The sequence below is a fragment of the Protopterus annectens genome, chromosome 1.part0 (assembly GCF_019279795.1).
Source record: "Protopterus annectens isolate FY-2018-M chromosome 1.part0, PAN1.0, whole genome shotgun sequence".
NCBI lineage: Eukaryota > Metazoa > Chordata > Ceratodontiformes > Protopteridae > Protopterus > Protopterus annectens.
Window position 1 is genome coordinate 461963895 of NC_056725.1, and position 14318 is coordinate 461978212.

Sequence of the window (14318 nt, forward strand, 5' to 3'; positions counted from 1 at the left end):
ATCTGAGTTACCCAGATGTGGCTGAGGTACCACCTTATATGCTAGCTTGACATTGGTGTAGACCTTATCCAGAATGTTTTCTCCCCTTATTGCAAAGACCACATTTTGTAAGTAATAAGGTAAAATTGGTTTCAGATTTGCTTGATTAAAATCACCTTCTATTATATGAGCAGACTTTGGATTCTGGTTTTGTAGCTCACTGATTGAGTGGTAGTGTATTTTCAGTGCCTCATTTGTATTGGCACTGAGGGGAATATACACCATTGTGGTGCTCACACCATTGAACTTCCTTGGCAGATAGAAAGGTCTGCATTTCAATGACATAAACTCAATATTTTCAGAGCAGTGTTTAATAATCAACTCACAGTTGGTGCACCAGTTATTGTTGACATAGATACAGACAACCCCTCCCCTTGATTTTCCCAGAGTGCCTGGTTTCTGTCTGCTCTAAATAAGGTAAGCCCTTCTAAATAGACTGCACTATCATTTAAATTATTGTTTAACCATGTCTCAGTAAACATAAGTACAAAGCTGTTTCACACCTTGCTATGAGTGTATGAATGATTAACTCCAGTCTTATGTAGTCCATTTTGTTATCCTAGGAGTGAACATTGGCCAGTAGCAAGGATGGGAGTACAGGCCTGTATGGGTTAGCTTTTAACCTGGCAGAGAGTTCAGCACAAGATCCACCCTTCCTTGTTCTTTCGCATCTTTTTCTTCTTTTCCACTTCCTGTATGTGGTAGCAGACATCTTTGCTTGAACAAGGCAATTTGGACCATGTTTGAGTATAATTCCTAGTTTCTGTAGTTCGTGGAGTATTGTAGGCCTCACAGGCCCTGCAAACACAGCCTATCAATTTTTCTGCACTCTGAGCTTAGGTGTCAAATTTCCTGTAAGCTATCTCTGTCATAACTTAGTTTTCCTTCTGTATTTGCCCCAGATTCTGTTCTTTTCTATGATCTTGATATAAAACAAGACAAATAATGCACATTTTCTTGTTGAACTGAAGCAGCTGCTGCCACACAGGGCGCCACAATTTTTTTTTTAACTACATATTTTGCTGTAATGAGATTATACGGTAATCTATCAGTATAGTACCTCACAGGATACGTAGTAGCAAAGCCTGCTCCAAACATGCCTCCATCCCTGTGGAGGCAACAGCAGCATGATTATTGAACAGTGTGCGGAATGCAATATAATTAATATTCAGCATCTGTGCTGAAAGCAACCCAATGTTTTATTGTAGACATTCAGTACCAAAAAATGAAATGTTTTATTAGGGACATAAAACTAAAATGTGTGTTGTACATCACATTTCAGTCAGTCAGTCGGGCAGAGTTCACACAACCAAACTGTTTCTCTAAACGATACTGTTACATTTTAACAGCTGAAAATGTTTCCCAAAGATGCTAGCAGCACTGTTGCACAGCACTTGTTCAGTGCTGAACTCGTCACCTGGCCTTAAGGCATCCAAATCTGAAAAGAAGCGGGGGGGGGGGTTCAGTGCTCCCACAAGGGGTTGCAGGTGAAAAAGGGGAAAAAGTAATAATTTCTACAAGGATGGAGTTTGTTGTGTGCGTGAAATATTTAGCAGTTTACATGATGTGACATGTGAATTAGCATGCCCGTCAGTCTTCCTCGATATCCCCACCCATTTGGCATGCCAATCACTGATGGCACGCCCAAAGCTGCGCAGAACTAACTGCGAGGTACTACACTGGTAGATTACTGATTATACTGAGTGGGACACTAATATAAGATAAAACTGTATTCTTTTCAGTTTCAACCTGTTGTGTTCCTTTAATGGAAGATACCCGAGTGCAATAAGACCAGAAAAGAGAGAGATCCAGTCTTTTCCAGCATTACTTGTAGATGAGCAGCAAAACTGCTCAAAGTATGTATCTAATGAGAACATCCTTAACGCACATTGTTACGTTTACTGGGATTTAAGCACTTAGGAATCCATTGGAGATGATGGAGAATAGCATTGTGTCTAAGAGCGAACAGAAGATACAATTAAACATATTGGCAAAGTGGCTAATAAGACAACTCTGAAGCCAAACTGACTGCCACCTGTGAGACTTAAACAGTAAACAAATAATCCAGCATGTTCATCCTTGTGCAGGAGTGCAGCCATGTGAAAACAGTGTATTTATGACCAGAGTAATATGGTATGTTTGTTTGGGATACAGAGGTCTATGATGATAAAAATCATATCTAACCTGACAGCAACAGCAAGTATAGTAACATCCTGGTGCATTATGGTCATTAACCAAAACAGCAGGGAGAAGAAAAAGGAGCAGATGTTTACAGAGTGAAACACAGATTCAGAGAAGAAGTGGATAAAAACATTAAATATGTTATAGAAGAAGACTACAGGAGGGGTAATAAATTTAAAAAGGTGTTAGTCTCAGAAGAGGTATCCTGTCTTGCTGAGAAAACTGAATAATTATTGCCTTTTGCAAATTCTCTATAAAAAAAGACAACCAACAGGTTAGGATCTCGCTGAAGGGGACAGCTGGGTAAATAGTGTAATGCCAAGTCCTTAAACTTCAATAGTAACAATTATTATGAAAGGGAATCCTGAAGATTGTTGTAAAATACAGTTTAAAAGTCCAATATCACACTGTCTCAGAGATACTGCAAATACAAGGTTTTCCAGACAATTACTCAAAGGTGGTACAAACTTGGAGTCAGACTAGCTAGTTTATGGGGTTGCAGCACCCTACATCAGAGTATCAGGGGGTGTAGCCCCTCTGCTAAAGCTCTATTCACTTTTTAATTTGTTTCTGTAGTGCTATGTTACTTTAGTCACATAATCTGTGATATCTGCTGTTCAAATGTCCTTATCCAATGCTCATTCTTTTCATGAATTTGGAAAAGGAATGATTTAATGTCCACCTTATTTCATACGTAGTTGTTTTAGCATAAGTAATCACTGTTTCACTTTGGGGATGCAACCCATCTGCTACGACACTATTCATTTTTTTTTTTACTTTTGCAGTAGTACTGGGTTTCGCTTTAGTCATATAATATCTTCAGTGGCAACTGCTGTTTAAGACATCCAGGTGCAATGCTCACTGTTTTCATGAACTTAGAAGAGGAATGATTTGTAGTTTTGTAGTACAAGTACTTATTCTTTTACTTTGAAGTCTGATTACATAAAGAACCCTGTAAAAGTCAATGTGACCAATCTAGTCTGAATTATATTTTGCATGACATGGGGGGCAGATTCTAAAACAAATAGCTCTCTGCATTAGGTGAGCAGCAAGATGACAGGTGACATACAAGAAGACGATGACCTAAACACACGTAGTGTGGCTGTGCTATTCTAACGACTACTGTGCGGGATGACTGCCATTACCTGCATTTTCTGTAGTGGTCAAAGGTCTTCACACAGGCTATTCAGCACACTGAGCAGTTCTGTTATGGTCTGACAAGTGTTCAGTTGGGATCACAGCCCTGCACATCCACTGATTGATGCTTAGGGTATCATTCACATCATGGGATAATCAAAGCTTAGGGTGCCAGCAATATGTCTTCCCCAGTGATATACATGCATGTCAGATCTTCCCCAGTGACATATATGCACATGTCAGATCTTCACCAGTAACATATATGCACATCAGATTTTCCCCAATGACACATATGCATATGTCAGATCCTCCCCAATGACATAAACGCACATGTCGGATCTTCTCCAATGACATATATGCAGGAAGTGCAGCTCTTTTATGCTGGCTGCATTGGTGTGTGTGTGTGTGTGTGTGTGTGTGTGTGTGTGTGTGTGTGTGTGTGTGTGTGCGCGTGTATGTGCGTGCGTGCATCATGTATGGGACTCACATAGATGGGAAGTCTAATACTATATATAAGTCCATACCTGTGGTCCACAGTCCTCTCAGCTTTGAAGGCAAGATGTGTTCCCTCCTGTTAGCATTGCTAACATTGCCATTATGTCTTCATATTGTGATATGTGTGATGCTATTATTGTCAGCCTCTACAGATACACTGATATCGGCATGTGCAAACTTGTCCTACTGGATTATGTTGGTGTGGAAACTTTGAATGCACACACATGACATATCAATGTGTAAGCCAGTGCATGTGTGAGTCCTGCCACCATTGCATCAGATGGACTGTAGTAAACCAATAACATGCATAGCCTATGAACACACACATAAATCCATACTTTGTGATACAGACTATCTCTACACAAGCTGAATGTCCCTGGTTGACATAAGTGGAAACTGTGGAAAGATGCTAGGCAATATCCATTACTACAGTGTAGTAAACAACTGGTGCATGCCTAACAGGCACCAGGACAGCTATAACCTATAGGGAAGGCATTCTCAGTTGCAGCCCTGATGTTCTTGGATGACATTAATGCACTTGGTCATGTGTGAGTACACCAAGCTGATGTGTTAGGCAACGAAATGTAGGAATGGCATTTGCCACTACTCACTTGTGACATCCCTAACAGGCACTCAGGAAGTCTTGACTGGCCCAGCACCCACATCCAATCCAGCACTAGGAATAGGGTCCATATAGTGTCACCACCAAGAGACAGAATGGGGCTTCTAGATGTTTGTGAGCTGACAATGTGTTGAGAGTGCACACTTGGTGGGTGCCCTGTCCACAGCTATGTTTGGGCCTTGTTCTTGGTATGACAGATAATGTTGGTGACCCTTTGACACACCTGCACCAACTTCCAATTACAACCATCCACTGTACTGATGTCTTGAAACAGTTTATGCCATACATTGTCCCAGAAGGCCTTAGCCAGGATTCTCCTGTTATCATACTTTTCAACTCTCCAGATTTTTTTTAGATGTCCCGATTTTAGCCTTATATTTTTGGATTGCTCCACATAAAATTTGTGGTATTCTGGCAATTTACTGAGAATTGAAGTTAATAAAAAAATGACATACATTTGAGTTTCAGACTTTATAGTTTATAAGTTTATAAGAGCAATATTTAAAATCTGTCCCTATTTTAGCTCTTTGCCCCCCCCCCCCATTATTTTAAGCTTTGTCCAGATTTCTTGCAGTAGTACTGCTGTCTGTGGTATAGTACAGACACTGATGTTCTTTTGGTGCCATGATAGCTCAGGTATACCTGTAGCTACAAATGTGGATCAGGTGTGTGTCTATGTCAGCCAGTGCCTCTTATCTCACTGCCCCTACCGCACCAGTGGTAGATGTACTACATAACGTCTGCCTAAAAGCATTAACACTTTTACACAAAGATGTAACCCTAAATAAGAATTACTTACATGCATATCCCAAATAGATGCCAACCTGATTAACAACAGGAAAAACAATACTCTTCCTTAAGCGTGAACCTGCAAACCATCCTAAGAACTATAGACAATAACTTGCCTTCTGACAATGTACAGACTATACAGAGAAACTGGTGCAGACAAAATTTATAGTCACTTAGAAAATAAAAATCAGTTATGGCAATAGAACAAAGGGGTAACAAAAGAAAGTCATATAGAACAAAGAATCATTTGTTGCTAAATAGGATCATAGGTTCATAGGTGTTTATTAGGTTAATGACCACAAGGGTCTTTTTAAGCCTAGCCATGCATCCCAAATCTCTGACAAGTTCTGATACCCTTGATAAGTGTAAGCATGGGTCTGGAAGATGAGACATTTACAAGTTACCTGTTTGTATTAGAGACATAGGTACCAAACAATGGATGAATTTCCAGTTTCCCATCCAATTGTCCAAGTTGCACTTGAATTGGCTTAGGGAGGAAGTCTGCTTCACATGGATGGGGAGCCTTTTCCATAGACGGGGTAGTCTCTGGGATAAATACCTATCTCTCCAGCAGGTCCTATTTATATCACAGGCAAGGTTTAAGTCTTTAGAATGGGCAATTCTGCTACTGTTTGTTTTGTGGATATGCAGGAGGTCCATCAGAGTGGGGTCTGATAATGCCCTGTATACCAGGCATTGATCTCCCCTCAAAAGCCTGTAGGAGACAGAATACAGGAATAGGGCCTTGAGGCAGTTTGCATAGGACATATTACTTACACCCTGTATTCTTTTAGTGAGGAACCTCTGTGGACGTTCCAGTTGTTGGATATGACTGGTTAGGTACTTACCAAAGGGTGCATTGTACTCAGTGATAGGTCTGATGAATGCCGAATACAATGGAACAATGATTTTCTTGGACTTAGATGCCATACCTTTGTTTATAAGTTGCACAACATAGAATTATTTCTTCACCACTGTAGACACGTGATGATCAAAAAAAGGCTAGATTACTATCTATGTGTCTCCCTAAGTCCCTGACTACTGGATCAACTCTAATGTGTGTGTTGTCAAAATGATAGTTACCAAAGATGGATGACTTCCTAAAGGATACAATTATGCATTTCTTGGCATTTAGTTTTAGTCCATGGCTCTGACACCAGTTATGTCTGTGTATGCCCTTCCTGGAGAACATTTGTGTCAGTGTGATATTCAATGACAGCTCCTAATTTGCAATCATCTGCAAATTTATTTAGCCAGAGACCACTGACATTGGCCTTGAATTCTGAGAAGTAAATGCCAAAAATGAGCGGTCCAAGGACTGATCCCTGAGGGACTCAACTTCTGAGTGGCCTCTTTGTAGAGGTGGACTCCCCAATTCTAGCTTCCTGGGTCCTGTCTTTAAGCCAGTTGGCTATACACAAGGTGACATATGGGTTTGTACCTAACCGCTTGGGTTTGTCAACAATGCCTGAGTGGGGTATTATGTCAAATGCCTTGGCCAGGTCAAGGTAGGCAGTGTGAATGATTTTGCCCTCATCCATTGCTTTGGTGACCTTCTCAAAGAAGTCCACCAGGTTGAGTAGGCATGATCTACCCTTGATGAAGCCAAACTGGGTTGAGTCCAGTGTCTGGAGGTTTACTATATCTCTATTGATTATCTCCATGATAATTCTTTCCATGGCTTTATATATATGACTAGTGAGACTTATGAGTCTGTAGATGGCCCACATTTGTGCAGAGGGATGACTGTTGCCTTTCTCCATTCATGAGACACAACGCCTCATTGGAGGCTACAGTTAAATAGCAATTTCAGAGACCCTGATAGGTCATGTTTCTTGGTATTTAGAAGGCATACTGGGATATTGTCTGGGCCCTTTGATGCAGTGTTCTTAGTCTTAGAGAGAGCATTAAGGACCTGTCCACTAGTGATAATAGGGGGAGTTATATTTGATGATATTTCCTGAGGAAAGGTTGAGGGATAGAGAGGAGTAAAGTTGGAGCTGAATTTATCAGCCAGGAGGTTTGCTATATCTTTTGGCTCAGTATAGGTGGCTCTATTTACAATGAGCTCTGCACACAATTATGTATTGCCTTTGAAGTTGCGGACATAGCTAAAGAATGCTTTGTGATTGTTGTTGGCCATAATATAGAATTGTAAAAAGGAGAAGAATTTAAGTCGGGATGGATAGATTACAAAAAAAAATGACAGCATGTCACATTGATGGATAAAGGAATACTTACAGATGAACGAGACATGCATACATTGATCAATTACGTTAGCGTTACTAAGAAACAGTGTCAAACCACTGTGTAATTGAGCCATACCAAAGGGCAAATTATTATCACAGGGATACAAATTCAAAGGGGAATATTTCAGTGTGATTCTTTGTAAGTGTTGTTGTTTTGCTCTTATCCTTAACCCATTAAGCTGTTTACTTAATAGATTATGCTATGGTTACAATTTGGCTTTCAAAAAACAATGTTGTTTAAAGATTTCTTATCTACTTTTTCCAGATGATTTAAAACCATATAATTTATCAGATAAGGAATTGAAAGCACAACTACAAATGGTAAAAATGTTCTCAGATGGTATAAGATTGATATTTAGTCCTGATAAATGTGCAAAAGCAACACTGAAACCAGGAAAGCTGCAGCACCAAGAAAATACCAACTTGGAACAGGAATGTGATGTAAAAGAACTTGAGCATGAGGGAGTGTATTAATATTTGGGATTAGATGAAGGATCCATGAACAAATGTGAATAAAGTTCAGTAAGGAATATTTCAGAAGACTAAAACTGATACTGAAAACTGCCTTGACATCTAGGAATAAATTCCAAGCTATAAAACAATGTTCTCTTCCAGTTCTAGCTTACAGTTTTGGGATGACTGACTGGCCTCAAAAACTACTGGACTGACTGGACATGAAAACAAGAAAACTGATTCATCCTTATCAAACGATATATAAAAATCAGTGTATAGCAAGACTGGGTCCATATCACTTTGTTGAAAGAACTATTTATCGAATACCTCTTTGTCGAACTTTATTTGTTGAAACTTAATTAATCGAATGCTCGTTTTAGCAATTATTTTTCCCCAGGGAAAAAATAGCCAACCTAGCGAACTTCAGAAAAAACACAACATTTAAAACCCACCCAGGTGGGGGTCTGCACCGCCACACCCCCCGACTAAATATACTAACTCCAGGATCATACTACAATGGATAAAAGGGCAAACTCCCAATGATGGCCAACTAATTTTTCTCCCTGGGGAAAAAATTTGCTAAAATGAGCATTCAATGGATTAAGATTCACTGAAAATTTTCAATGAAGAAGTATATGATAAATATTTGTTTGACAAAGTCATATAGACTCCCAAGATTATATATTCCTTGCTCTGAAGGAGGTATGGGCCTGCTCGAAATTGATTTGATGTACAGATCTACATTCGTGGGACTGCATACATATCTTCTGTCCTCATCAAATCCAAACATAGTGAAAGTTTTAAAATATGGAAAAGAAGAATAAGATGACATCTTTACTTAGCTTAGTAGAAGCATCTCCATGTCAACTGGGAATGAAAATCAAACAAGAAGTAGAAAAAAATCAGGCAGCAACTGAATGTACCAAAAACAGGCAAAAAATAATATAAGGAGAAAGATCAGATGAGAAGGAAAGAAATGTGGAAAATACATAAACACAGTGCAAGTACAAAGATTTCCTGTAACAACCACATGCTGACCAAGATGTGAAGCAGGAATATTTATGGAGAGATGAACAGAAACAAAAAAAAAATGAAAGGCTAATAATGGTGGCCCAGGATAATGGACTATGTACATGTTGATTTACAATGTTCATTGAGCATGTGGGAGAAACGGACAAATGTAGATTCTGTAAAAAAGAACTGGCAAGTCATATAATCTTGCTGCTTGGTGTGATAAACTCATGGCAGAGGGCCTGTATAATGAAAGGCACAATAATGCTATATTGGGGATTGTGCAAACAGTACAATATAGAGGTCACTGAGAAGTATTGGAAACATTAAGCAGAAAGCAGTATAGAAAATTATGAAGTTTAGTTCACGTGGAATCACCTCGCTTTACCTTTCATCTTTGGATTATTTTGTCTTGTTGTTTTGTTGTTCCCCATTTATTTTCTCTTTTTTCTACAGACTCAGCCATGGAGCAGGCAGTGGTGGGGATCCAGCCACCTCACTCTGTAATAGCCACCACACCAACTTCTGGGTCCCAGTAGTACCCTGGCTTGTTTATCTGCAGTGTGATGAAGGTCATCTTGGGAAAGGCAACCTTGAGGGTTCATTGGTGGTCAATGGTGCTTCTTCTCTGGTGAATGTCATAGGCTCCTCATCAAATTAAGTGGCATGGAGAGGCCCTCTTTCATCATGCAGAGCAAGATTTTGCAGCTGATGGGACTAAAATGAACTGATGGTTTAATGTCCAAATATCTCCATGCAACTGAAGTGTCCCATAATTGCCTGGCCCCCAGAACCTGGCCCATAAGCAGGTAGCTGAATTCTGGGCAGCTTGGCTGTCTGTTCTCACTCTCCTAACCCCCATTCAAGGTGTTTTCCTTCCTAGTATATCCTTCACTACTTGTAGTCTATTCCTCCCCGTCAACAGTTGTCCACTGTCTGCATGCCCATTTATCTGCATTGTGCCCCTCCTTTTGTACCAGTACTCCCTCTGTTGCTCTTTACCTTTTGTATTGGTTTGTCTGCTACTCTGCCATTCCTATACTCTCCTTCCTACTTACTACATCCCTATGCTTCTGTATCCCTCTACTCTTCTTCTTCTAAAAAAAATTGAAAGGGACACCTGTCCCCCAAAAAAACTTGTATCACCACCCCTTTTCCATTCATCCTTACCCCTTTTCCATGTGTGTGTTTCCCTGCTTGCTCATCTCCATTTTTGTCTCTACTTCCTTGCCATATACAAAAATAAAACCTGTTGATAGATGACACTTTTCCATTTAGCCCTTGTATGGACTCCCTACTATGCCTGCATTACAGATATGTGGTGCTTTGATGCACATGTTAACATGCATAATGCTGAGCATGCTACTTTCATGCTGATGGTTTTTAGTCATGTGACCACTCATAGAATGATCTATTCACTTGTGCAGTGACTGCACAGCTTCAATATGCTGCACCATCCGAGGCATGAGTGCTTCCACTGCATGCCTACTCCTTGTTGTGCCATGCCACGCTGCCAGAGCTGCACTATTTATTGCAGTACTGTCTTGTTATACTTCTTTCTGAATATCCCATATCTGTGTTTTGATTATATGAATGATGAGCTCAGGTTCAGTTAGATAAATGACATTTGACCTACAGTGAAAGCAGCTCTGGAAGTATTGAACTAAAAACCCTAGTGACGACTCAACACGTTATCTAAGAATTATCCAAGCAACTCTTCCAGTAGTCTAATATTGCCTATTCATATCTACATTAATTATTGCAAAATCTTGCTATATATGAGTTATTAAAAAGTTCATATTAAAGCTTACAGGATGGGCAACACAACTACATTGTTATGTAATTTCTGTCTAGCGCAGTTAAAATATATTAAATGTTCAGATATTATGCATTTATTTATTTGTTTATTTTGTTATAATTTTCATATTTCTTTAAATATCTCAGCAGCAACCCCCCCCCCCCAAAAAAAAAAAAAAAAACATGAAGATAGAACTGCTTGGCCTCATACAAAAGTTCACAGTTGGATAAATAAAATGTTATTGAAAGTATGTGTGCAGCTTAAGTGATTGCTGAGGTATAGCAAGTTGTTTAGAAAACATTACAAAAGTAGTCTTCACTAAGTTTATCGTGATATATACAATCTATTTTAAGACACAGAAGCTAATGAATGCTACCATTCTAAAGATTTCTTTTGTTTTGAAATGCTTTTCCAGTTACACATCTTTACTAACATATTTCCAGTGATGTGAATGTCTGTTTGAACTTTGAGGCTGTAACTTGATTCTGTCAAAAGGTTCAGGATGCAACCACTGGAAGTTAGAGTACAAGCATCCCACAACTCAAATTTATGGAATGAGCTAAGTGTATAGCTCTTAGTAATAAAAGTTTTGCTGTCACGAATTTTCAGTTATCTACCTTCTTGATATTAACATCTGTAACTTATTTTGAAAGCACTGAAGATGTTATTTTTACAGCTCGGTAGTATGGGATTTACCCACAGGAACTTGCAATACAAACCACTAAGGACCAGGTCAGTCAGAGTTCAAGAAAAACTGCAATCTTGAGTAATGCAGCTGGAATATTCCGCCATCTCCAGACCCACAAATATTAGAAGTAATATATTCCATATATTGACTTCTTCTCTGCCCCTTCCCCTTTATGTTTTATTCGTTTCCTATAACCAGGCAATCCCAATATTAAAAATGTTGATCACCTGAATATGTGTATTCAATGTCAATGAAACTTGTGAAATACTGGATATGTCGCATATTCTTTTTTGTTACTGTGACACTGCCAGCCCAGCTATCTGAAATTTTGTAAATAATTCTATCATTATACAGAACTATGTCATTATACAGAACTGTATGTTATGTACTGAGCTTCAAGAATGTAACCACAGCATACCTTGCTGGAACATAGAAGATTAACTTACAAAACTTCAAGAAAATAAGTTGAAATTAAGTGCTTTACGATGTGCTATAAAAGTTAGTTTCAATGCAGCAAGCAGACGCAATGTCTAGAGCTAGAAGTTTTTCTATTATCTGAAAAGAAAAGTAATTACTAGGTTTAAAATGTGAAGTGTTTGCTTTATGACTTCCTAGCAGCTGCACATCTGAGACATATGTACTTTTAACACAGAGATGTTAAAATTCTTAGTTCTTGTTTTAGCCTGAGAACTGAAGTCAGGTGACAAAGAGTGATGTCATCCAAGCTAACCCAGCAGCAATGTTTGATATTATTTTAAGAACTCTCTCAGAGAGAGAGAGAGAGACTATGCATTTTGTATCTTGTCATGGACCTAGAAACATCCACTCAGCACTTCTGCCTGTGTGTTGTCTGTAAGTAAGACTTAGAACATAGTGTCTCTCTTAGATATAGATAGGAATATAGTAAAGATTAGTTTAGATGTTTTCTGCATTTATTTGAGACTGTCTTGCAATGTTGTTTTAAACTATTTCCTGTGATTTTGAACTCTGAACTAACTGTGTTTGTTTTCTGAGTATTGTCTTGTTCTTTTATTATTTATTATTAAATATATTTAAACTCATCTTTGTGGCTATTTTGTGTGACATATTTAAGCTCTTAAGGTACTTGCATATGTATTTGGTGACACAGTACAGGCTTCTCCTCAATAGCTTTGCAAGTCTTGGTCAAAACTACCATTTGGGTAATAGCAACATTACATAGTAGGACTGGACGCCCTTTGTAATGGCCTTATAGTAGCTGATAAGTAAGGGTGGCTGGTGGCAGCTGGTCTACCTTATAGTCTGGGCAGAAGGGTGCATAGCTAGTAAACCTGTGCCAGCCTTCCTTAGGTGTTTGTGTGTGTGTGTGTGTGTGTGTGCATGCGTGCGTGCGTGTGTGTGTGTGTGTGTGTGTGTGTGCGTGTGTTTGCATCTCAATCAAATCTCAAAGTGTGTGTCAGCTACTTGGGCAGGGACATGAAGCACTGGTTCTACAGAGAGGGTGCTGGAGGTCTTAGTTTGGCCACTTGACTGAGATCTTAACCCTATAGCTGTGCCAGTAGGGAGTCTTATTCTGGTTCTGGAGAAAGAGGAAGAAACCAACCCTAGACTGACGATGATCTCTGTGTGCTCTTAAGGGAAATTGTACTTTACTGTGTGTGTACTTGTTGTCCTTCCATTGTGTACATCCCTCACTGCTGCCAGTGGTAAGGATTGAGGCCCCTTAATTACTAGGCCAGTGCAGAAACATCACAGTTACATAACCCCACCACACACACAGACATACATATACACCACATGCACATAGCTGTACCTGCTCTTGTGCCAAGTTGTAATCATACCTGCAAGATAGAGAGTTTTCAGTCCTGAGTCATACAGTGTGGGGATCTGGGTCAGCTTTGCGTTGCCACAGGCTATCGCAGTCTCTGACAGCAGGCAGTTCATTGGCAGAGAAGCTATATGGTTCCCCATACCTGGAGGTGGAACTAATTCTTCAGGCAGTTGTGGTGCAAAGAGTACCTCAACATCATCATCATCATCTTTTTCTCCTTCTTCATCTTCATCTGAAGTACTATCATGTATACTAGGTTTTCTGTTTGTTGTTTTTGATGGTCTTGTAATCTCAGGTGGTCTTCTGTCCTCACCAGACTGTAGGGTCTTTTCATTCTCCTTCTTTAGCTTCTCACCTGCAAATAAATAGAAAAAAAGTCATACACTGATCTGTGATGACGATAATAAAGTAAAGACATACAGCTTGTCACGATATAAATGCATATGAGGAACTTTTTTACAGTATGTGCATGTTGTGGAGCACTTACAAATCTGCAGAGCCTTCAGAAATGTTTTGCATATCAATTATTCATTATTGTATACTTGTCATACAAATATTCATTTGTAATATAACATTGCACCACCTCTAAATTGTTTACCCCAAGTCTTGAGGAAGGACCAAACTCAGGTATAATGTAATGACTTCATACCTATTACATAATGCATAAAATATGACATGCCATCTAAAGAAATACTCACATAAGCTTCATCTGCCCGAAAGCCATTCATTTTGTAGCTGAAAAATGACAACAGATGAGTACATCTTTTGACAAGGCTACTTTCTTCAAATGGCAAGTGCTACACTAAATGAATGAGACTTCTTTTCATTTGTTAACCAGGCAAAATAACTGGTCCAAAGTCATACATAATAAATGGTGGTGATTGCTTCAAAGCAAATGAAAACAATGAACATTTGATATAAAGTGAATTGGCAAAAACCTATAAAAGAGAAGACAGTGGCAGTGAAAAAAGGACGTAATACAAGTGGCGGAAAATGTAGGATGGATGCCAACCTGAACATGGGGAAATCAGCAGAGAGGTTCAAAG

The 14318-nt window shown here is 39.2% G+C and overlaps 1 protein-coding gene across 1 annotated transcript in view; it reads right to left on the minus strand.

Annotated features, from left to right (window-relative positions):
• Positions 1–14318, minus strand: part of LOC122792885 (extracellular matrix protein 2-like) — a 698737-nt gene that overhangs the window by 324248 nt on the left and 360171 nt on the right. Inside the window, exon 4 of the mRNA XM_044060447.1 lies at positions 13283–13627. Within this exon, the coding sequence (XP_043916382.1) occupies positions 13283–13627 (345 nt within the window). The remainder of the gene's footprint in view (positions 1–13282; positions 13628–14318) is intronic.